General features: G+C 33.2%; 1 protein-coding gene across 1 annotated transcript in view; it reads left to right on the top strand.

Annotated features, from left to right (window-relative positions):
- Positions 1-25879, top strand: part of LOC129284279 (active breakpoint cluster region-related protein-like) — a 61239-nt gene that overhangs the window by 16904 nt on the left and 18456 nt on the right. Inside the window, exons 6-14 of the mRNA XM_064106294.1 lie at positions 2658-2710; positions 11394-11519; positions 14429-14544; positions 15335-15426; positions 16893-16990; positions 18474-18533; positions 22629-22691; positions 23216-23353; positions 24190-24235. Coding sequence (XP_063962364.1) covers positions 2658-2710; positions 11394-11519; positions 14429-14544; positions 15335-15426; positions 16893-16990; positions 18474-18533; positions 22629-22691; positions 23216-23353; positions 24190-24235 — 792 coding nt within the window. The remainder of the gene's footprint in view (positions 1-2657; positions 2711-11393; positions 11520-14428; positions 14545-15334; positions 15427-16892; positions 16991-18473; positions 18534-22628; positions 22692-23215; positions 23354-24189; positions 24236-25879) is intronic.

Consider the following 25879-nt stretch of genomic DNA (forward strand, 5'->3'; position numbering starts at 1 on the left):
ATTTCTTCTGATTTTTTTAACAGTTTGCTTTAACAGTTCCAAGAAGTAAAATTATTTGATTTGAAGTTTGGCATAATGCTATTAAAGAATACTGAAATCAGATTTTCTTTACTAGCCTTGAGGTAGGAGTAAAGTTTAAATCAAAAATTTGATTGTTCAGATCTTATTGGTTAGAATGTTCATACCAAATGCTATTAGAATTTATTTGAAAATTAGATCACAACAGATTATATAGTGTTGTTTGGTGTGAGACAGCAAAACTAGAGCTGAAATTCCATTAATAAATCTAAACATATATTGAAATTATGAAGGACTTATTTGTTTATTAGAAAAAAGAACATAAAAGATAATAATTTGCAGTCTTAATATAGAATTGATTTTATTCTTATTTTTTTTAGTCCAATAACATCTTTTCAAGGTCTGAATACTTCAAAGACAAAAGTGCAAATAATTAGAGAGGCACTTATCAACTAAAACATGTGGATGTTATTCCAAAAGTATGAATGTACAAGGAATTCTAATAAGAAGTATTCAATATTTGTGTCACAAGACAAACATAGTGCTTTGTCTAATAGTATCAGTACTCCATTAGTCCATTAGACTATAGAACTTACAAAAAGATGAAAGATGGTATTAGCATACGGTGTACCTAATCTGGGAGCCTCTTTCGAGCTTTGCACAAACCCTTGTGCCAAGGTTGTGATAAATTTAGAACTGAGCCAAATATATGTGAGTGAATATTAGTCATAATTGTTGAAAATTGAATACATTTTATGATACCACGTGATCTACTCCTGGGATGTCTTTATTCAATGAGGAATTGCAAAATTGTGAGGAATGTCTGTTTTGAGTTTGGGGTACTCATTTTGATAACAGGGAGGCCTTTATTGAATGTATCTAGTTTGAAATACATGTTCATTCCATTTTTTTGGGTTCAAGTTGTGAGATTGAATTGTTGAAGAACTGGGCTCAAAGTGATCAAATGAGAATACAAGTTAAGATAAATATGTTGTGTGCTGTTCCAGAAATGCTAAAGGATAAAAATTGACTCCATTTTAGACAAAGAGATGCAAGCATGGGAGTGCATGGTTCTCTCTGAATATTCCAGTAATTTTGTAATGTTGTGAATGAAATGATATTTGAAGAGCATTTCTTTGCATTGGGCTTTTTAAAGAATAATTTTTATCCAATGAATGTGACGAAATCAAAACTCACAATACTGTATTCACACCTTTTACAACTATGTATATACCTTTTACATGTACCACTGTTAATGTTGCTAAATTACAAAGTTGTAAAATTAAATTGAACAATGATAATCAGATTCCGGACCTGCATGCTGCAGAACTAATGGCTCAAGTGCAAAATTGATATATTTAGAAAAATACCTTAATCATAAATATAGTAAGAAAAAAAGATTAAAAGAAATAGGAAAACGAAAACCAACAACATGAAACAGTTTACATAGTCATTCCATCTGAATTGATTCCAATTTAAATTCAGTATTCAAAGAGTTATACCCCTTTCATAAACCTAATTATGTGGCTAATAGCAGCATAATTTGGTCGTAAAATCGGAGGAGGACCAGAGTTATCCACATTATTTTGATGCTGCAATTATCCGCATAATAGCGGCATCGGGACCAGATTTTGACTTTATGGACGCAATCCAAAGTAATGCAGATAATTGCCATGGTGCGGTCACAAGGTCACCCTTTTCCAACACAACCGCATCGGAGGGGGTGTGTGCGGTTGAAATGACGATTATCCACCTTTTTCAGGACGGGCGCTCGTAAAAATAGTGCGGATTATTTTCGGAGTTTGTGAACGCAATTTTTATTGATTTATCCGCATTACTCTTAGGCGGCTAATTGGAGGATGGGTTTATGAAAGGGGTATTATTGTCTTTTATATCCAAATTGCTTGCTCCCTTTATGAGATGGGAGCAATTAAAAATAGCATGAATTGAAGTAAGTTACACAAATATGATAAATCCAGCTTCATTGTTCTTTGATTCTGGGCAGCTGCACGATGTTTACCAAATAATCCAGCTTATTATCCTGGATGCATCTATCTAATAGCTTCTATTTAGAGATAATAGAAGTGCTATTCATGCTAATAAACCATGCACAGTGGGACATAATTAATTAAACTCTTGCCAGAATGCCAAGCTTTTGATCTAATGAGCTTGTTTGATTTCCAGACGGAAGGAAAAATGGAGTGTGAAACAGGAGGCCCCATTGCCATTTTCAATGAATAAAAATAGAGTTTTGTGCCAAGTTTTCTCTCCTTATTTTTGTAGAGAGTGATACAGTAGGCTCAGTATCATTAAGACTAAAGCCTTGCTTTAATGGATGAGGGATGCCTTATAAGAAGACAAAAAGAGGTCCTGGTTGTGCTTCCCCATCTGAAACTAGGATAAATTTTAGCTGAAAATTTAGAATTAATGGCAGTTCTGTATTTTATTGTATTGGTGTTAAATATAATATAATCATTTAAGATTAGTGGCATAATCTCAGATATTTGTAATTTTATTTTATTTTAAAATATTACTGGTATACTGATATGTCTTTTTTCTTCAAAATTTACAAGAGATATTATGATGTTTATTATGATTGGTGATAGTCATTTTTCCTCTACCTTTGCTCTCATTTTCAGCTATGCTATATAGCCCCCTCCAAGGTATCACCAAGCTCACAATGATACTCAATGTAAGTATTCATTCACAAGTTTATACTCACTAGTAATCACAAAAAATAACTTGTTTTGCTTGTTAGAGGTCTCAGGTCATCAATATCTATTAAAATGATGGTTTAAAAGATATTACAGAATTGATAATTTTGTGGAGCGTTGTGGCCCAGTGGATTAGTCTTCTGACTTTGAAACAGAGGGTCGTGGGTTCGAATCCCAGCCATCGCGTAATTTCTTCAGCAAGAAATTTATCCACATTGTGCTGCACTCAACCCAGGTGAGGTGAATGGGGACCCGGCAGGATTAATTCCTTGAATGCATGAGTGCTGAAAGGCAGCTCGAGCTAAAGCCGGGGTAATAATAATAATAACAACGCGCCTCGGAATAGAATATTTCTAGATAGATGGCGCTATATAAATGCCTATTATTATTATAATTTCACTGGTGTTAGACACAAGAAATTTGTGAGTAGACTACTTAATGTATATGAATATACTCATCAGTATAATGGCTTGTAGGGACCTATAACACTGACTTTTTTTCTGTTCGAGTTCAAGAATGCCAATTATTATTTTCTATATATTTATTAACCATTGACCTGTAAAAAGATGGATATTATACAAATATATCAGGCTTTGAGAAAGTATAGTGGGAATTATTTATCCGAGGTTGGACTGGCAATTACTATTTTTCCCGAGGAAAAATAGTTACATTGCCAGTCCAACCGAGGATTAATAATTCCCACTATGCTTTCGAAAGAAACGCCTGATATATTTGTTTTATATCCCTCCAGTCCTTGCTGATTTTTAACCAATCTCGAACAAATCTAACATTGCCGGACCTAGTCCTACTCTAGCTGTCGAGCTATAAAATTTGCTAGACAGTTCATGGGTAGGCTGCGCGCGGCTTCTACCCGACTGCACTTAATGAGAGGTCCGCTGCGCTGCGTTGCCGCAGTGGCACTCAAAATAAATACCGGTACGCGCAGTTAAAATGTATGCTCTAACGTTAAAAATTAATATCGGATCTTGACTCACCTTGTTAGGTATGTTTATTCCATATTTAAGGATCCTGTATGAATGGCCGTCGGAATTATATTTTCTGCATTGTAATCTAGACCCAATTCCACACTGTTTTTCAGATTGTCGGCACGGTTATTTGGGCGAGAGCTTGTATTTTACTTTATTTACTTTTTGCGGATGATCGATACCGGTATATGGGTCAAGTCAGGGAGCATGCGCAATTCAAAGTTGAGAGAAAATATCGAGCATGAGCATGCGCAGTTATGCCCATGAAAGTATATCGAAAAATATACGGAGCTACAAGAAAACTATACGGAGCTAATTGCAGCGATGTGTTTTCCTATTGAAATTATACTTTGTCACATGATCACGAATTGACCAACCGTTTATCTAGAATACTCATGAATATTCATAAGAGGGATATAATAAATATTAAATGTATTCAATTCAATTTAATCTAATCCAATTTCAGTCTTGTGATAAATTGGATACATGACAGATGTTCAGAGATCAAATTTTTTAACATTTACAAGAAACAAATTTTAATGGAATTCTTTGATGACAAATTATTTCAAAGCTACACATCAAAACGATGCAACTTAGACACCACATACAACAGAAAAAAATTAGCGGTAGGCTAATTATTCATTTCAATAGGTTTGCACATTTATTATTGAATTTTCACTACATGATGTGCACTCAAGCTGGAAATTGGAATAATGGTTCTCGCAGCTTCATTAATGTTGGTCGTCTAGAACATAATAATTTTCCTGAGGTGAACCAAAACTCATCCATCACGTTTGGTTTGTCACGACACAGCTGTGGAAGGTGGACTGAGTCACAAACGTGCAACAAAAGTAATTTGAGAGGGCGTAACGAGATGATGAATAAGTGTTTAAAAGTTTTTCAGGTTCCTCCTGTCTCTGACTGTTCTGTGTTGCTCACACTAGTTTATGTATTTTTTGGTCTCATGAATCATTTTTGTTTCACTTTATTATTTTTGTTCTTTGTCAGTCTGTTTGTTTCTCTTTTTCTTGTTTGTCTTTTTGTAAGTTTTCTCTCTTTACCATTATCATCATCATCATCATCGTTGTCATTATTATTGTCATTGTCATTATTGTCATGGTCATGTCACTGTCATTACCACTACCACCACCACCACCATCCTCATCGTCATCAGCATCATCATTATCATCATCAGCATCATCATCATCATTGTAATCATCATCTCATTCATCTGTCTCCCCCTTCACATGGCTTCCCCATCCCGAGAAGTATCAATGAGATGAGTGTCTTATACTGAAAATATTACTTTATCAATCAAATTTGACCATTGGAATTTGACTCATTTCCAAATAAAATATGACTAAAATATTTAGAATTTAATGTAAAGTTTGTATGTTTTGGGATCATTGACTTCACCTTGTAACACCTATTATTTGCATTCATCAATATGAACATAAATCCAAGCTCCTGCCAACACTATAGCAACCAATCCAATGAAGTTGTGTTATTGTAGCATTCTAACATTATGTCAATCCCACATAGTTTCTTGTGTAAATCATGCCTTGTTCTAAAATGTATATGAGCAGATCCCCTATGTGAGCTCTGGAAATCCAGTTTCAGTTGTGGTCGCAGACTGTGAGCGAGGAGTGGGCTTACAACCCATCAGGAATTTACACACAGAAACCAAAACTTTGCTCTTCTCACCAGCTGCCTCAACAGAGGTCATGTTCTCACTTGCAAATAAGAACGTTTTGTGTAATTAAAAGCAGAATTTTATTCCAGACATGTTTGAATTAAAGTCCTTCAGTGATTAACAATAAATCCAGATATGCTACATGGTTAGTGACCATTTAAACTCTGTATTTAATTTGAATCCTAAAGATATGTTTTCAAATCTCAATAGATTTAATTTCAAATTTTAAAGGTTTAAATCTAAATTCAGTGTTCGCATGGTCATTAGTCACAGCTCAATATGATTTTATTTTATTCCATGAAATTCAGAGTGTATGATGTACAATCATTCTCTTAGCAATCATGATTTTGCTGTTGGGTGAAATTAACACATGATAGTACAATATTTTTGTTATTTTAGATTTCAGAGACAATGTCTGCGAATATTTAGAGAATTTAGATTCAATTCTAATTCAGTTTTATTCAGGAATCTTAACAAAATCGCAGAGGGCTAACAATGTAAGTTTACAATAATAAAACAAAAAACATGTAGGTATGAAAACAACAAAAAATGTACAAGTTAGTTAGTTACATGTTAAAAAGTATAAAATTCATAAATCATTATACTTTGTAAAATAGTATGCATTTAAGTCACTCTAATTATATCTTCTACATATATTTCTGTCAATACAGAATAAAAAAACCCCAATAATTTGGCAAAATTGGAAAATTAAATCATGCAAACATGATGTAGAGCAGTGAATAGTACTATACATGTACAGGAGTACGATTTAAATCTTTTGAATATCCATAGATTGGGTGTAGATCCTTTTCTTATGCATGGCATCATAGAGCTCAAGCTCAGATCAAAGTGGATATTGATATTTATTAGATATTTTAAAAAAGGATAAACTGAAGAGCTTTTTGGGGGAAAGTCACCTTTCAACATTGTAGACCAAAGGAGGAAAGAAAGATTACCTCTCAATTAAAAAAATGAATATAATACTCTCAAGAATTTTTTTCAAATTTGTTATGTATTTGATGGTCAATCAACCGGTGAGATAGATATTTTGTGAAGTGACTCTTCTTTTAGTAAGGAATTTTTTTATATACTCCTCTATTTCCTGCGGATATCTCGATGGATAGGCCTGAATAATCTCACTTTACTTGCGTATGAGAGGAGCGAAGCTTGATTAGAACATTTAATCAGAAAGGGAACCCGGGGATTTTGATTTATTACATCCTAAGCGGTCAGTTGGGCTGTTGAAACATCAGATTAATGGTGTCTCTTATTTTAGTCAGTGATCTGTTGGTTGTGGATGTCGTGTTACAGCTAGAGTTGTGCTCATAAGTTAGTGAACCCCAAAAGAAAAGCACTCCTTTATGCTGAGTGTTGATTGTAGACAACAACACTGCAATGTTTGGCAAGCCCAGAGAATCAAACTATTGAATGTAACATTTTATTATCTGACTTCACAATTAAATATCCAAAACGTGGCAGAACTTAAACACTTTAAACATGTTCATTTTCTGGTGGGGTTCACTAACTTTTTAGTACCGTACCATTGTGTTTGTGTTGTTATAGATTAGGGTTTGAAATAATGTTCATTTAATGATTTGGCGGTTATTGATGTTACTTTTTTTTCTTCTTTTTTTGCTGGGATTGATGAATCAAATCAATCTAACTCCTATTCCTACACATCTAAAAATAATCTCAAGTTGATTTTAACTTATCAACACATGCACAGTATGTGTAAACAAATCATTCCTTGTTGAAATGAATTGCACTTATGAGAAGGCCGGAAAGTTATATTTAGAGTGAAAACTTTCAATCAGTAGTTAAGTGCTGGTCATGAGATTTAATTGCATAAGAAACTGCCTCAAAGTTATTGGGATATGGTTATTATACTAGTTAATAAAACTATGAATTAGTGTAAATGATCTCAGGATCACCATACTGATGAAAACCTTACACAATTCTATGAAGAGTCCTCTGCACTTCACATACAAATGCATGTATTGGAGTACACACAAATATTTTGCTAAATATGTAAGCATGTTAGTGTATCACTCTTTTTTTTTTGGGGGGGGGATATATTTTGAATTGTGAATTGTGAGGAATCTGAAGAGTAATTCATTGTATGTGACTTTTATTCTTGTCAAATAACATTGAAAGAATTTGAAAAAAAAGTTTTTCTGATTGAATTTCCTTTTAAATACAGCCCTGTCATAGGCTAAGTTGTTAAACAAACCTGATAATATTAATTCATTGATGTCTTGATGTAGTTCTTTTTTCTCAAACGCTCAATACCAGCATAAAACAAAGAGCTGTCAATTCTGATAGTTCTCATTCCTAACTTTTAGTTAATGATGATCTTTCCCTCAGAAGACACTTTAATTTCCTTCTATGCACACTATTTTGGAATGAAAGTCGATAATCCGTGTTTTGAGATGCCCCGATTCAGGGCCTTTTCATCGATCTCCATAATGTAATACTTCCTGATAGGAACATGGCATTCATTTACTCCTAATGAACCATTCAAGGAGGTCATAAACCCTTCTACTCACTGAGCTGTGTCTCGCCAGGTGCAGTACATTGCGCATGATTTCCGCCATTTTCCATTTCCCCATTCATAATCTAGAATTAAACGCACCCCAGAATTCTAATGATAACATTCTGTATTCATATTGAAATTGGAATAGGAATTTTCGGATCTACTGAGAACTAAAATACCTCTAATTTATAAGATATTGTTCAGGCCTTGAAATGCCCTAGAAAATTATTTTTACACTAGTTCTTGAGGTTTTTAGCAAGTGACACTTGCTTTCAAATTTACTCACTTGGCAAACTAGCAACCCAACCTGGCAGGCGATAGTATATCTGTCATTTACAATCTTGCTAGGCTAAGCACTTGACACGTCTTCAAGGAAAACCATTTAACACCTGGGTAGAAAGTGGCAGACCTACATGTATTGGATGCTAGATGTGTGTATTATTTTCATTTTTTCTCCAAAATTGTCAGGATATTATTAGAATTTGAATAGGGAAAGGTACTCTTCAATAAAGGCACTATAAATAGCTGCATGTCTGCAGACGACAATTTACATGACTGGCTTACGTGCAAAATATTTTATATGAATGCCACGTGATATCCACTCTTTACAAGAATGCCCTTTCGAGTAAAATAAGGTCAGGAAATTCCACACCTTCCTTTGCAATGTATGCTCTCACCTTATTCATTAAATGTTGTCATAATTTCATAGTCTTTTCTCTCTTTTTTTCCAATACAAGATCGAAACCAAAAATATGATGAGAATGCTGTTTTATGACATTTTTGTTTGTTTTTAGGATGCAGCATTTGAATGGGGAGGGTTATTCACAATGTCTTTAATCTGCACTTCTTTTCAATAATACAACAGAGTCCAAAGGCTACCAAGGTGGTATTCCCCTTATTTGTTCTGCTTCAGGTCAGGTTGATCTAAGAACAATATTCCATTATAAATTTACATATTTTCTTTCATTTCTTTTTTTCTTTTTGTATACATCAACTTCATCAAGATGTATTTCAAACTTCAAGGTCTGCTTTGTTAGTCTTTTCATACAGACTCTTGGTGGTAATTAATAATTTCAATTTCTTGTGCAAAAAACCCCAATCATTTGTGAAGTGCATACAGGTTATGAATATTATGCACTTTTGAAAACACCATATCATTATGATTATTTTTTCTTACTTTAACTTACAAAGTATTTTATTTGTTAAAAGTATGCTGTAAATCATCATGCCAACAAGCAAATTCCATTCAGATGCATTCTTGTCAATTTCAGTTTCACAAAAGTGTGATTAATTTTGCAGTTGACAACTTTTCTCCTTAAGCCTCTGTAGCATGCACTGTGAGAATTGAAATATTAAAGAATATTGAATTAATGATGAATCCCAAGCACAGGGAAGAATAAGGGTTAATGAAGAGAACTTGCTTTGATATTCCTGGAAAAGAGTAGTGTTTAAATGAAATTTGTAATCACTTTGAATTAGAAAACATTCATTAATGCATTGTTGAACTCTTATTGTCGAGTAAACTTAACCAAAAGGATAAATGCAGAGGAGTGATGTCACAATATAAAGGGCGCAACTTGCGGGCACGTATTACAAAATGCATAAATTAACTTACTCTGCAATGTATAGCCTATATATTTTGTACTTGGAGTATTTTTTAACATTTTCCTTAATTCTGAGAATGAATGTTTACAATTTATTATGTTCAACTTTTTAAGCATGTAGGTATATGAGGAAGTGAATAAGTATGGGGTTGTTCAGTAGAAAAATCCTAGGCTAGTAAATAACAAGAGTGGTGAAAGTCTGTATGAAAATGGTTATTCTCGTCAAGTACTAAAATGTGTGTTATTATGGCAATTCCAATTCTTTTGTACTCTCAGATGCATATTATATTTTATGTTCATTTTCATAAAAAGGCCATTGCAAGAAAATTGTTGATACTGTACATGTAGTGTTGCTTTAATTCAACTATTTTTTGGTAACTCTAATTGTTCGAGGAAATTTGTATTTAGATTGGTGTGTTTATGGAGTAGAATAAGTAATCTATTAAAGTAAATTTGCCCTTAAGAATTTCAATATTTATGTTTGTACCTTACCTTTGAACAAATCATTAAAAATATATCATTCATTTACATCCATCTGTGATGTTACCTAGATATGATTCATTTTGTTATTGTGTGATATAAAATATATTTGTAAGGTGACTGTTGAAAATTAATGGTCCACTGTAAACAGAAAGTTGTATTTCTATTGAAGAACTTTTAGAAAACATTATGAATATACATTTTAGGAAGTAATATGAATTGTAAATGCAGTTCATTTATTACATTTATCAACGTGTAAATATGTCATGTGATATTGAATTATTGATGATACAAATTGATTAATAAATAGTTCTGTATGTTTTATGATAGTGCAGGAAGCAAAGTTTCAATTAATAGCCAAGATTACATTGTCACTGTGAACTCATCATTTAAAGTGTGTAGCATTAAAAACTTATTTGCAATTGAATGCAAATATTGATTGCAATTTTTGGAATTGATAAATGATTTAGGTATAGCAAATCTTTTTAATACTTCTTGTTGAAAGAAGCAGATTCAACAACTTTCATTTATGAATTCTCAAATGATTACAATAGGAAAACTTACAATTATTTTTTTGGTTTAAAACAGATTAGCTATTGATTGTAACTTTTTTGTTGTATGCCTGCTTAGTCTGTGGCTTATGCATTTCTGTCTTTGATGATTTATGTGTGTCAAAGGATTGTTAAGACAATCCAACATAAACATAATTTTTCTGCATATGTACCTTCTAGTTCTATACACAGTAAAAAAGGACAATTTTTTTCACCTGTCATTCCTAACAATTAGGTGATTGAAACTTTTGAATAACTTAAAAGAAAAATTAAAACAACTTGCTTAAAACTGTTGTTGGTGACCACTTTAACCAGGTTGCCATGACATTAATGCAAAGCAATGTAATCTGTCTATAATAAATTTTCATTGAAGACAAGGAGAGTGGTCTCTATGGCCAGGTTTCTTCAGCAGATGCTCAAATGAGAAATGATATTCAAGGGAAACAGAAAGTGATGATAAGCGATAAACAGACAGTCACTATATTAAAAAATAATAATTATAGCTGGATTTTTATAGTGAATTTTGAAGGAGGACACAAAGTGCTACTATTATTACCCTGGCTTTAGTTCATGGCACCGTTAATGGCACTCAGTTCATTCAAGGAATTAATCCTCCCGGGTACCCATTCACCTCACCTGGGTCAAGTGCGGCACAGTGTGGATAAATTTCTTGCTGAAGGAAAACACGCCATGGCTAGGATTCAAACCGATGACCTTCTGTTGGAAAGGCTAGAGTTAGAACCATCCCCATTAAAAGCAGGTGTGGTTGATTAAATTAGCCCATTATTCTTTTTTTTTTCTTGATGGAATGTAGGACCTCTTGAAGCACACACCAGAGCACCATGAGGATCACAGTATTCTTAGCCAAGTTCTTGAGAAGACCAGAAAGTTCTTCAAACAGGTTGATGATGCCACAAGAGAGATACACAGTACAAAACAGGTATGAAATAAACAAAGAGACAAGCAAATAAACAATTAGTCATTCAAATCATAGCTTGCACAATTAAGAGTGTCTTGCTATCAGCCATGATGAAGAAAAGACCAGAGAGAGGACAAAACGGGTATGGAATAATCAAAGAGACAAACAAACAAGCAAATAAACGTTCAAATCACTGAAAATCCTTACAAGCGAAGCTTCCAAAAAAGATATAAATTTTTGTGATTGTGGAATAAAGAACGATTTCTCATACATTTACTTCATAAATAGAACAGTCGGGATAATTTTTTTTTTGAATGATCAAGGAGATCTTCCAACCATTAAAACATTTTTTTTAAATATGTTTCCTCATGAATGATTATATCACATTTCATTTTAACATTTTTTTTACAATCTATTAGATTGAATTGAATTGATCACTGCTCAGCAATTCTGCCATTCACTGGCACATAATGTATAAAAACTTTTCCAAAAGAAAAGCAACTAGGTAGGGCCTGCATGAAATGATAAACTAGTTGCATGAAATATTTTGTTAAAAAGTACATTGAGGAAAGAAAACCAAGGAGTGACTAAAATATCAATGGTTTTATCAAAACCTTGACCATTGCATTAGGGAGAGAGAAAGAGAGAGTCATAATAATCCCCATGTAAAAGGCAGAAGGGCATTAAAGTCTGTATTACATGTGTATGATACAACTTTTAGTGCCCTTCTGTTACTGAATAGTCAATCTGTGGTTTCCTTTTGTAAAGGAAGTAAATCCAATGCTGTATTCATTGACCATGGCAGAGATAAAGAATAAAACGAGGGTTACATTTGTCAAATTGGTCATTAAAACTACTTTCATGGTGATCTAGATGGAGTGTATAGTGCTAATAGCATACACAATCGCTCGGCATCGAATAAATGATTAAGACACACCAAATATATGCCATTATTTGAATGTATTTTCAATTTGATGGCAATCTTCTGAATATTGCATTTAGGCTGATGATGAAGTCAAAAGCTAATTTCTTTCCACCCTTTCTATCTTTTCCAAAATATTCACCTAAAATCAAAGCCTTTGAAACTGAATTTTCTTCATTTATTTCACCTTCATGTATAAAAAGAACAAAATGTGAACTCACAATAAATACAAATGTTAGGTGTTGTTCAGTGCTTTTTACAAAATAAGTATACCTCTTCAATAAGATAGACAATGAGCATGTATTTTATTTCTTCACCTTTGAAAGGTCTGGCATCATTGCACACCTTTTTGCAAGAAAACATGGCATATTCCTGACCAAGGTGTATGAATATAATCAAATTAGAGCGGCCAATTTAAGTTTGCAATGTGTTTGACATCTTGCGCTAGGCAACTTAATGCCTGCTTGTAAGTTATTCCTTTGTCTTTGCAAGTAAATTGAATTAAGAGTGTATTCCCAGTGGAGAAATCTGCAAGTAATGCAGGTAATTTGATTGAGATGTACAAAGTCTTGGAGGGTTTGAAGCTGGTCTAGGGTATGGTATATAAAGTTGTAAGATAAGCTGTGTGGAGGGAATGTTTGAGATTTCTGTTTAGGTTGAGACTTCAAATGCTATAAATTTGAAACTGATTATAACTTTTAGAAGTATTATAAGAAACTGGAATGTACATTTTAGAATAGATAATTTTATTTATTTTTTCATATAAAAGAAAATACTATTTCTTAGTGATTTCTCATTTATCATTGTTCCTGTTTCTATATTTTTATCACAGTTTGCAATATTTCTGTTGTTGGGTGGGATATATCATTTCCTAATCTATTATCACCTTGGTGATTTATCAATTTCAAACAAGAAATGAGAATTATGTTTGAACCTTTAATGCTTATTTTCTTGTTCTTGACCCAGGGTGGTGTTTCATAAAGCTGTTCGTAAAGTTACGCACAACTGTTAGAACGACAGGAACATGTTCTAATACATAAGTCAGCTACATAGGGATATATCATATAGCACAAGAAAGGGTCACCAGCCGTGTGTTAAGTCATTCATAACTTACGGACAGCTTTATGAAACGGGCCCCTGGTATTGTAACTTTATGTATTGAACTATTCAGTCAACACAATCCTGCTCTCTAACAGTGAACCTAATATAGACATACATGAAAACAGTCACCTCCCTGTGTTATAGCATGGTTCAGTTAATAGTTGCATATTTATAGGCCTATATATGACTGCAGTATACAATATACTTCAGAATTCCTTAACAGTATAGAAAGAGGAACTGTAACAAGAAAATCACAACCTATAGAGCAGTTGATGTATGACAAAGAGAATAGATTTCTAGGGAGACATAAGCTGAGATAACTAACTTTTTCAGGAATTTGAAGAAAAAAAAAGAAGTTTGATTATAGGTACATGTATTTACCCCAATTTCTTTCATATATGTACAAAATTGTAATAGGTTTTACTTATGAAATCTTGGGAAAACATATTGTGTGTGAACTATAACAGATAATACTTTTGAAACTAATTGTGCTGTATTGATGATGATTTATTGTGTCATAATAATCCCCATTCAGACACTAGATCATGAAAGAATTGTCTGGGGAACAGTCAGTTGTTTCCTCATACATGTAAATCTGTGATATTGAATAAGAATGAAATTTTATTACCAAAGATTCCTTCACCTTGTTATGTATTTTGTCATTTATTCACCATTTATCTTGATTTGAAACAATTTTAAGTCATGAGAAGAACTTATTTCAAATGACTGTGATTTCATATCCAACTAATCTAAAAAAAAATTACAAAAATTTATTAGTCTGTATCTTTTTTGTGTTGTACATTGATGTATGTTTTATAGCTAACAATATATCAATAGAAAGAAAAAGATATCAACATATGCATAGAGAAATAGATAGTTGTTACTTTCTTTGTTTTTTATTCTCCAGAAGCGAGAGTTGGTTCGTCAGGGTTACCTCGTGGAATGGACAGAGGGAGGGCGTAAACTAAGGAGAGTACTTCTCTGGTCAGATCTTATCATTTGTGCTTCAAAAAGAAATACCAGGTACTTACATGGACCATCTATCCTCCATTTGTTCAAAAAGCAAAAAGAAGATTGTTGATGCATTATTTAGCATTTATTAGCACATTGAGTGTAATCCATTTTTTTAATTAAATTATTCTGTTTAGGCGTTTCCCCCCAAAAAAGAAAATGATGGTAATTTACCAAATGGATGAGAACATAGAAATTGTATTTCTAAATTTTTAAAATGTGTCAATGATACTTTTTTGTAGTTAGAGAATGATTGATGGTTGTTTTTTTTTTTTTTTTTTGCTAAAGATAGGTTATAGTTTAATAAAGAAGTGATTTTTTTTTTTAATTTCTTGTGAGATTGTAACAATGAAAATGAGGTAGAAATAAAGCTGTATATATTCTTTTATTCCTCTTTAATCTATAGAAACTTCTTGCCATATTTATGAGAATATGCTTTTCACTCCAATTGTAGTCTTTTGTAAAGTGACACTGCTTTACAATTGATATTATAATTAACCTTTAATTTTTCCCATTTTTGAAATAAATATTTCCATAGCAATGATTCCACTTGTGCATACAAGCATTTATTGTTAATTTATTCATTGTAATTATAGTAATATTACTGTTTTAGTAAAAGGCATGATTTATAGACCTTATACAACTTACGTATCTTTACCATATATAATATACACATGTTTGTGTTAGTGAATACCGTAAAATCCAGTATACATGTAGGTTAATGCTCTCAAATTTCTTGTGTATCCTCACCATATTCATAACCTGATCTGTGATTGTATATTTCTGCTGGTCAATATTTCAGTGGTATGTTCCAGCGTGACAAAGGCCAATACGACTTCCAATGGTACATTCCACTCACCGAGTTGTCACTCACACCGAATGATCGATGCGAAGGTTGGTGTTTGAAGGTTTATTGCTTTATAGGAATATATAGAATGGAGGTCAAAGGTCATTTTATCATGGCTTGATGAGATATATCACAGTGTTGATGCAAGAACACCCTTAACACCACTCTTTCGCGCATCGCATGCGTGCAAAAACGCCCTTAGTGAATTGTGTGAGGTCATTTCTGTACTGATGTGGTGCACGAAAATGTTTTGATAAGGGCATCCTTGCACTGACACAATGTTATTATGCATGACACAATGATGATTTCATACATTAGTTCTTGGTGTTTTAATGCTTGTTTATTCTTAAATCACAGTTTGACAAATGAACAACTACCATCAGAGTTCAGATGCCTTGAAACTAGATTGAATTAAATAAAACTTGACTCAAAACCATAATAATTAAAACCATTGCATCAATGTGACTGTCACATAAATGTTTGGGACATATAGATCACAATCTTTGTTTTATTTTGGGTTTATAGGTTGCTACTTGAAAGAGAAATCTGTACCTGATTCTATAAATTCTGTATAAAAAGTACTTTTACGCATGACAACCATCAGGATATTTCCTTAGTGCATTAAAACTCTTTAATCCAGTTAAAAAGACAGGTCAAGGGGTTGATATTTTTGCCTGGTGCCAATATTTCTTCATAGACAAGTCATTTTATCTGGAAAGGCCTCTCTTGACCCAGGTGTCAAGTAGGTGTATAGTGCATAGGAGTTGTTTATTGGCAGCTGGTAACAGCTGTGCATGATATACAACAAAGTGCAGTGACATATTTGTTAATTAAACTAAATGAAACTCCTGAATTAACTTTTGCATTGATAAATTCAATTTAGTTTGCCAGTGAGCAATTATATGCCCATCAATATTCCAATATGACAGTTCATATATATGTCTGTTTGGAAGCCTATAGTAGAAAACATATTCATAAACTAGGTGTTCTATGATCATGTTCTCGCACCAAGCATGACATGAGTTGAAATGATAAGAACACTGTACTACAAATGAAAATCAACAGCCATACATGTACAGTATATTGCATATATCTTATTTTGCAGGACACAAAAGTATTTCACTGGTAGGATCATTTAAGAAATTAAAAGCCAAGTACTTTGGTCACATTTGATAGTACCAAATCCTTGTAAAGGAGATGAAAAAGGGAAGAAATGAAGCCTTGGACTGAGAAAGAGATCCAGAACCAGAATCATTTATTATAAGTAAATGTAAAGAACCACAGTGGGGTAAAGCTAAAAATATTTACTGAAATGGCAGAAGATATAGTTTAAAAGGAAGTGCTGAAATCAGCAACCCCAAGAGAAGATACTTTGATGGATTGACATTGCTCAAGCATTTTTTCCATCATTCTCAATCTCTGTCTCTCACTGTTTCACTCTGTCTCTGACTGTTTTTCTCTCTCTCTGTGTCTTTATCTGTTTCTGTCTGACTCTATTTTTGAAATCCTTTAGCTGAACCAGATGTAGTTGCCAAGAGTGATTTTGAGTTGAGGCAGATGAAGAAAGACATCTCAGAACTACAAGAAAAGATTAAAAGAGACAAGGCAGCAGTAAGTATCATCTAACATGATAACATTCATCTATATTTGCTTCACTTTACCCACGTGAAAGAAATTCTTACCTGGCAGGAATTGATTCTTTGAAATGTTAAGCTGACTGATCAGCAGCTGTGCTAGTGCCAGAGTAATAATTCTGTAGAACCAGCAGTGGCACATTTGACTGACATGAGAGCTATATAGGGGAAGGCAGGGTAAGTTGAGCATAGGGGCAAGTTGAGCCACCGCCCCCAGGCCAATAATGAATTAGTTAGACATTATGGTGGTGTCATGTATTGATGACCCATTACATAACCCTTAACCCCACCACATTGTTTTCAACTTTGAAACAAAAAGTACTTTTTTAGAGGGAAAAATACAAATTTCAGCCAAAAAAAGTAAAAAAGGGTGTGAAATAGATAAGTGTTTTTTACACACACACTTCTTTACATATAATAAAGCATATGAACAACATTGTCAGTCCAGGTATGGATCTTCATTCTTGTCACAGTTTTTTACATGATGGATACATAAGAAATGTGTGGATGCGAAATTATCGCATTAAGTTCGGACTGGGGTAAGTTGAGCCAGCAAACATGGGGCAAGTTGAGCCATGGTAATTCTTATGGTAATGTAAATGAAAACACAATCAAACCTTAAAAAGTCATCGATATGCAGGCAGAAAAGAGCAAATTCACATGACAGTTCTTTTCCTTTTAGAGAATGTTAGTATTTTTAGAGAATTAGCAAGTGAAAAGACTTTAAATAAAAAAGTTGACATGCTGGTTCTTCCCGCATACATTTTGTACATAGTTTTTGTGGCTCAACTTACACTCGAAGGTGGCACAACTTACCCCCACAGATGGGGCAAGTTGTGCCACTTGACATCGTTTTTTTCAAAGGTCACATCGACTTTCAGTGTGGGGGTAGAAAGTTGAATATAGGTGAAAAAGATTTCCCAATAATCATATTTAAAGGCAAGGTACTTATTTCTACAATATTATTAGTCATATCAATTCTATCATGCAAAATGCAAAAAGTGTCACAACTTACCCCGTCTTCCCCTAAGGTTCTACTAAAATATCACTTCCATTATCATTTTTGAAATAGTACTCATCTTTTATGTCATTGTAATGATTCGGTATATCTTGGAACATTTGTTGTACAATTCTGTTTTTCATTAAGGAAGAGTGATGATAGTAATGATGCCCCTTCCCCCACCCCCCCCTCCAAAAAACAAAGAAGTGACATGAAGCATCAGGGATACAATCCAACCTAAGATTAGTTCTAACTTATTCTCTGACTTTGCGATAGGGTGCAGTCATACTTCGTAAACAACAAAGGGGGGAGTTCTGGTGACAAAATAGGAAATTCCCTTTAACTTTAGTGACCCCCTGCTTTTAAAGTGACAACTCTTTAGCATGTCTTAGATTATTTGAGCTGATGTATATCTACCTCTCTTCAAATCATAACTTTCTTTGATGTACTTACATTTCAGAAACAATCAAGAGCAATTCTGAAGAGTATTGATCAGAAAAGGAAACAAATGGGAGAATTGGTAAGAACACCTTACATTATATATGCAGTGTATAACCATATAGCCTCATTTTGTTGAAGGTGGTACAAAATCAATGAATGATTCACATTATAGTGATATAGTTAAAGAAGCTCAAACTAATTCTTTGTTCAATACTCTTGTTTGTGGCATGCAGTAATGTTCAGATTGATATATATGAATGATGTTATTTTCAAGATATCTGTGACTGAATAGTGCAATTCATGAAATGGTGTTTTGGTAATGGTACAATTTGTATGCAGTTGCAGGAATGATAACTCAATCTAGCAATGTTGTCTACTTACCAATTCTTTAATCTGTTGAAGCACATGATGACACTTATGATATGAAGTTCTGGGACCTTATCTTTATTTGAATTACATGTTTTTATACCATGTAGGACCATGCCACTCGTATGTTTACAAAGCTTCAAAATCTTGTCAGAACATAAGAAGGATATCAATAAATTTCAAAGTGCATGAAAGTGTAGACTATCATGATCCAACTTCTCTTTCATTTGATACTTTTGTAATTTGTTTAATGATTTAAAACAAGGTTTAATTATGTAAATACTGAACAAGAATCTAATGAACCAATTCATGAGGTAAACTTCCCTTTAAGTAAGCTCCCTTACTCGTCACACATTCTTTTGGAACAATGTGACTCTTATTAGGAACAATGCCTACATTACTTGTATTTAGAGTTGTGAATTTTAAAAAGAAATAATAAAAAAAAAATGAAAATGAGTCCAAATTTACAAAATGGTTGGGGAGGGGGGTATGGTATAGGAGAAGCATTAGGCATGTGATGCACTTTCAACACTTCAATTCAAAGAAGAAATGGACTTCAGTCAAAATAGATACTTGACTTGATAAGATATTTTCTCTTGCATCTCCCCCCAAAAATGAATTGAATGAGAATAAGCAGTGTGTCATGGAGAATCGTCATAGGAAAGATCTCTATTATGGTGCCAGTGGGGATTTCCATTTTATGAAAAATTTTAACCACACAGAAAATCATTGGGTTTATTGACATTCACAAGCATGCATTAGTGATGTCTTGATGAACAAATTCATTGTGTGAGTTGTATGTTTGAAATGAAGCATTCCCACAGTACAATACACATTTGTTCAGCTTTGTTTGCCTTTTATTACTCGTATACAACACACATCACATGGATATACAGATCCAGGGGGGCCGCAAAGGGTGCTTGTCCTTCCCTCTTGCCTCAAATTGGCCTTATGTCCCCTTGCCAGATCATATTTATTATAAAGTGATAGCCTGTCCCCATTATTTTGGTTGTTTTGGTTGTTTTGGTTGATTTATTTGTTGTTTGTCAGGTAATTGTATCCCCTCTCTTTCTGTAGAATCCTGGGTCCGCCCCTGATGGCGTGTACCTTTTGCCCTCGACTTGTGGTATCAATAGAACCCAAATTCCAGGGATACAAAAATATGGCTCGGCTCAAGGGCGGAAAATATCATTTTTAGAATCATATTCATCCCTTCTTTGACAAACAGTCTGTACTTTCATGGTTGCTCTGCCATTCTGATACGAAGTACTGAAATATGTGAATATTTTTACCACCAGCAAGTCAAAAAGCTATTGTTATTAGCCAATGGAATTGTGCAGATGTGATCAGCAAGTGCAAATTTATTATCAAATTCAGATATGTTCTCTATAGAAAATGCAAAAATAACCCATCCAATTTATTTTGTGTATTTTTTGGCCCTAAGTAGAACAGGTAGATTTTTCAATGCATTAAAATATGAATAAAAATGGATACAAGCAAATATTACCTGATGTAAATTTAAAGGTAATAGGTTGTCTACTGTTACAATTTTTTTTCTTAGCATTTTCTGATCTTTGATGTTACAAACAGTAGTTTAAGTGAATAGGAATTGGTTAAACCTTTGTACCCATGCAAAAATAACATCCCAGCAAAGAAATTGCATGTTTATTCAGTTTCTATGAACAAAATACTTTTTATGCGGAAAATAGACTAAGGGTATTAAGACCCTGAATGCATGTACTTTATGACATTATTATAATAATTTTTTGGTCATAACACTTTTCAAAATAAAGTATTGATGGTTTGACATACCAGATATCCATTTATGTATTATACGTGTATTTATTAGACATCATTGAACCGTATTCATATCACCCTGATCAGAACAAAATGTCTATTTCAAAAAGATTTTAATGTTCTAATGGCTGTTCACAGTATATTTATTGCCTTCCATTTGGCTATGGAAACCTAGACTAGGTGCATTCATTTTTTGCTCTTTGAATTCATCTGCTATTTTATTGCAAAAGTATTGCACATGCTATATAGCTACAGTTGAGGCCAGAAGTTTACATACACCCATGAAATTCAAAGAAAAGTTGACACTTGCCAAACATCATAAAATTACTGTATCTTATAAAATATTTGTGCTATCATGATGAATATGATATTAACAAATGAGTATGTCATGCCCCTTCATCACATTGCTTTGTCATCAGGAGCCAAAAAGTATTTAGGTGTCATTTTTCCCCAAAATCTTCATATTTTAGACAAATTAAAAACAAAAGCTTGACAGAAGCATTTCATATTTGTGCGGCTAGTTACTTCTCAACACAAACATTTTAGATTACACTTTTTTTGTTCAGTGGTGACATATCATGATAGAAAATGTAATATAAATCATAGATTTGACATTTATATATTTCTAGGAAACGATGTTTGAAAATATAATAAACAATAAATACATTAGGCACGAATATACCTGAAATATACTTTAATCCCAACTGCATCCCAATCATGTGAAAGAGCTTAATACACTTTTTCATTTGATACCCAATTCGTCATGGTAGTATTTATATTTCTGAAGATATAGTAAATTTTACAATGTTTGGCAAGTGAACAAATTTCACTGAATTCCATGGGTGTATGCAAACTTTTGGCCTCAACTGTATATATATATATATATATATATATATATAGTTAGGAAGATAAGAATTATACATGATTAAAATTTACAAGCGGTGCTCGAGTTGAAAGCTAGTAGTCGCTGATATAAACCTCAGTATGGTTATTAAAGCTGGTACCCATTTTAATAGCAGTGTCATATTACTTTAATGTATGAAGTGGAGTAATATGGTTGCAGGTGTGTGGAAACTGGGCTTGTTTGGATCTATGTAAGATATGTTAAAGCTTTATTAGTCTTGTGAGTCCAGGGTGGAGTGGGGTGAGGGAGGTCACAGTGTTTTAAGTCTGACCAGGGCCCTGTCTTACAAAGAGTTACGATTGATCCGATCAGTCACAATTCTATGGAAATCCAGTATTGTCATAATATTTTTTACAAGAAATTTTACAAACGTCCTTTGTAAACAAAAAGAAGCACACTGAATTTTCAAGAAAACCATGGATGTATGAATACATGTACATCATAGTAAGAAAATATTTTGAACAAACATGCATTTCAGATGTTGACATTCCTGGCTTTCCATAGTTGAGATTGATTGGATCAATCGCAACTCTTTGTTAAGACGGAGCCCAGAAATCACACTGAAATTCTCAATTATGTGTGGTACATAATGCATCACTACAATGGTCAGAGTATGCTGATGGAATGTGCATTAATGGTTACAGCATATTGAAAATATTGCACTCATTGTGGCACTTATGCGTGGTCTTTAAATCTTTTGGAACCATTTTAGACTGCCACCACAGAGAACATAATAAAATAATAACGCAGTACTTGTATAGCGCATATCACGTTATGTCATAACGTCCCTATACGCTTCCAAAGGACTTGGATATTATTACCCTGGCTTGTTGTCAAGTCCTTATATTTTATACAGATGATTCTTCTCTTGTATTGTCTTGTTTGAAGTTGAGGAAAATGATGTATTATACTCACCGCTGTATTTGATGACAAAAAGTAACATTATACATGTAGGAGTATTGGCAATTATGATTTCAGTTGAAAATTTTATTTTTTACTAGGTTTATATAGTTTTTATATAGTTTAAATGATATTGATAATTATTTATTATTGACACTTTAATTTGTTCATGTTACCATTTATTTTAAATAATTTCTCTTTTTGCAGGAAGTTGGATATGTTCTTGAATCTCCCAAGCTTCCATTTCACTTATATCACCATTCAGGAAAGGTAAATATTAGCTATTTCATAATAAGGGTTTTCAATAAAATGAAAGAGAAAAGGAAGAAAAGTGCATCCTTCAAAGAATATCACCCAAATTACTCTCTTAAATATTGTCCTGTACTGCTTAATTCTCTCTTCTATTCTTTGTGACTGAATTCTTTTAGATCTTCTGTGTGTGAAAATTTTCATTCATTTTAGTTGATTATTGCTATTAAATGTTCCAGTGCTTCCTGGTATCCATTGTTGTTTTAATTATAGTTGTTATTGTCATTATTCATAGATCAAGATGACAGCCCGTTTATAATGATTAACCAAAGATACTTTCAAGATGTAAATGAAATTAATTGAAATATGACAATATTATAACCACTTCATCAAAGCAATAACTTTGGGGAAAGCAAGGGGAACTAGGAAATGAATAATGATTTGACCTTCGATTAAAATTTCTAAATTATTCTAATTACAGGTTTCCTCTTTAATTTATGTTATAAATTATGAATTACATGTGTATGTTTCCCATTATCATACAGACCTACACCATTTTGATGTCATCGGACTATGAGAGATCAGACTGGAAAGAAGCCATCTTGACAACGAAGAGAGAGTGCAGAATGACGCCTTCTATCACTCCATACCACATTAGCAAGCTTATACCAAAGACAAGACGGGTAAGAACTATGGGAGCTAGAGAAATTATCGTATTAATTATCAAATATTGAGGCCCCTCGTTTCCCCCTCTAATGCAATACAGATTCAGATTTATATTTTTGTTGTCCATATATTTTGGAATGGAAATTCATACTTTTTGCACATTATATATATATATATTATAGAAAATATGAAAAATTTGAAAGAAAATAAGTAGACCTACAATGAATATGTGAACAAACAAAGTAATCTACATAATGCATGTAGCTGGTACATATGTCTGCTTATCCATCTACTCTTGAGAGGATAGTCGTGATCAAAGGAATGTCCAATTCATTTCATAAAATGTTCAACGAATTTCTCAGAATATAATATCTGTTAGTAAATGCAACATCACAGGGGAATAGAGGGCAATTTTTTTTTGTATGGAGAAGAACAGCGGGTATTCAAACCATTAAGTGAATTGGAAGGGATTTGTCCCTTACAAAATGGTAGAGATTTAACACAATACTCACTTTATGTCACCATCCATAAAAACTTGATAAAACCCTGTGTAATCTACATAATTATTGATATATTTCTTTTGTGTTATTTTTTTATCCATAGCTTCAAAAGAAAAACAATGAATTTTCTCTCATAATATCTTTATAATTGACTCTCTGATGACCAAATGTAGATTTGGTTGTTCAGAAGTAGACAAAAAAAAATTGAACCAAAGAGCAAAACCCTCAACCACTTTGCTGTACCTCGATGATTTTTAGGGCCACTTTTTTGGTTGTCATGTTTCGGTTTAGAGTTTGTTAGAGTGTATTTACTCCTGTTTCCTTCCTCTTTCCTGTTGCCATTTTCTATTCAGGGACGAGATTCCTATGTCAACATCAGCTCAGTTTTACTGAAAGACAGTGAGTATATAATCTGCAGCTGGGTCCTGTATTATAAAGCTTAAGGATTGATTGGAAGATTAATTTTGATTGATGATTGCATTGAACATTATGCATAATCAGTCTTTAGAATCAGTTGTACAATCGATTGCTAAAGTGTATGTTACAGGTCCCAGGTTAATATGTAATAAAGCCATCAGAAACTATGTCAAGTAACTTTATGAAGAACTTGCATACATGTACGTGCAGTATGAAAAGTCAAGTGTGATCATTTCCATTTTCATTAGCTCTTAAAAGTAGAACTAGGACTAATGTAGATTAAATGTCTTATTTGGTTTTACTTGTACAGCAGGTGCAATAAAACTAGGAATAGTAGTTGGAGGGGTGGGATCGAGAGATTTGCCGGGGGGGGGGGGGTTGTCATCTGCTTAATGGACGCCAACTGCTGACATCATGATTTGCTTCTCACGTACCATGGTTAATATGAAACTGAAACAAAGTCCAAGGATGGGTGGTTATGTATGTAATGCAGTACATAGAGACTGCATACATGTGTCATGCTGTACGCAGGGCCTCCTATTATAGAAAGTTTATATTTCAATCAATATCACGTATGTAAAGCCACCTGTTGCAAATTTATGACTTGTGGGGTGTCCGTTACTGAACAAAACGAGCATGCAGAGTGGTCAATTTGACGACGAATGCACAAGCATATATATACATCGTACATGTACATCTTGAGCATTATGCTTCATGCGTTCATATTCTGCATGACAAGTATAACACCTGAATGGGCCCATCACTTTTCATTTTTGAGAAATTATTTTTAAAGATTAAAGATCATTAGCATAGCTTTATATGGTAGTGTATCAGTATTTTTTTAGGGGGGTATTTAAGCAAATTTTCATTACTTCTGCATAATTTTCCTTGTGAATCATAAAATCCAGGGTAGTAATTAGCAAACAAACTCAGACAACATCTGTATCGATTAAAAGTTATTATGTAGTACAATGATACAGAGTAAACATACTTTGGCTATCATTATCTATGTTCAGATAATGTGTGTGCTTTGGAGGTGGAGTCTTACACAGCTTTTATTTCCATTTGTTCTTTATGTTTGGTTTAAACTTGTTTCAATGTTTGAACATGTTTTATGGTTTATTTTCTGAGATACATATGAGTGAGTCATGGCATCTTGTTAGATTATTATAAAAATCAACTACCAGCTTATGCTTTTCAATATTTGGTGTTCAAGTTAATATTAAACAGATATATTGGATGAAGAAGTTAGTCATCCTTATTTTTCTGTAGAAAAAAAATTCTTTAAAACTAATTCCCTAAAAACTCATTTATTTCCCCAAAAGGCGTGACCCCTAATACACCCAAAAAAGTCTGGTATTTTTCCTTGTTAAGGAGCGTCACATGTTTAGAGGCTAGATAGGTCAAAAGGTTCCAAGTTTGTTTGCCCATCCATGTTTTTTGTAGATGATTTAGAAGACATGTGCTAATGGATGTGTACACCAATGTGTATATGACACAACCCCTCCCCCTTGCAGTATTTCCCTTGTCTAAGGGCATAGACTTAATAAATTTGACCCTATAACACAAACTTAAATCATGGATCAATTTTAATGCATGATTATCAATCATGACAATCAGTTCTGC

This window comes from Lytechinus pictus, chromosome 2 (genome assembly GCF_037042905.1).
Source record: "Lytechinus pictus isolate F3 Inbred chromosome 2, Lp3.0, whole genome shotgun sequence".
NCBI classification, from domain to species: Eukaryota; Metazoa; Echinodermata; class Echinoidea; order Temnopleuroida; family Toxopneustidae; genus Lytechinus; species Lytechinus pictus.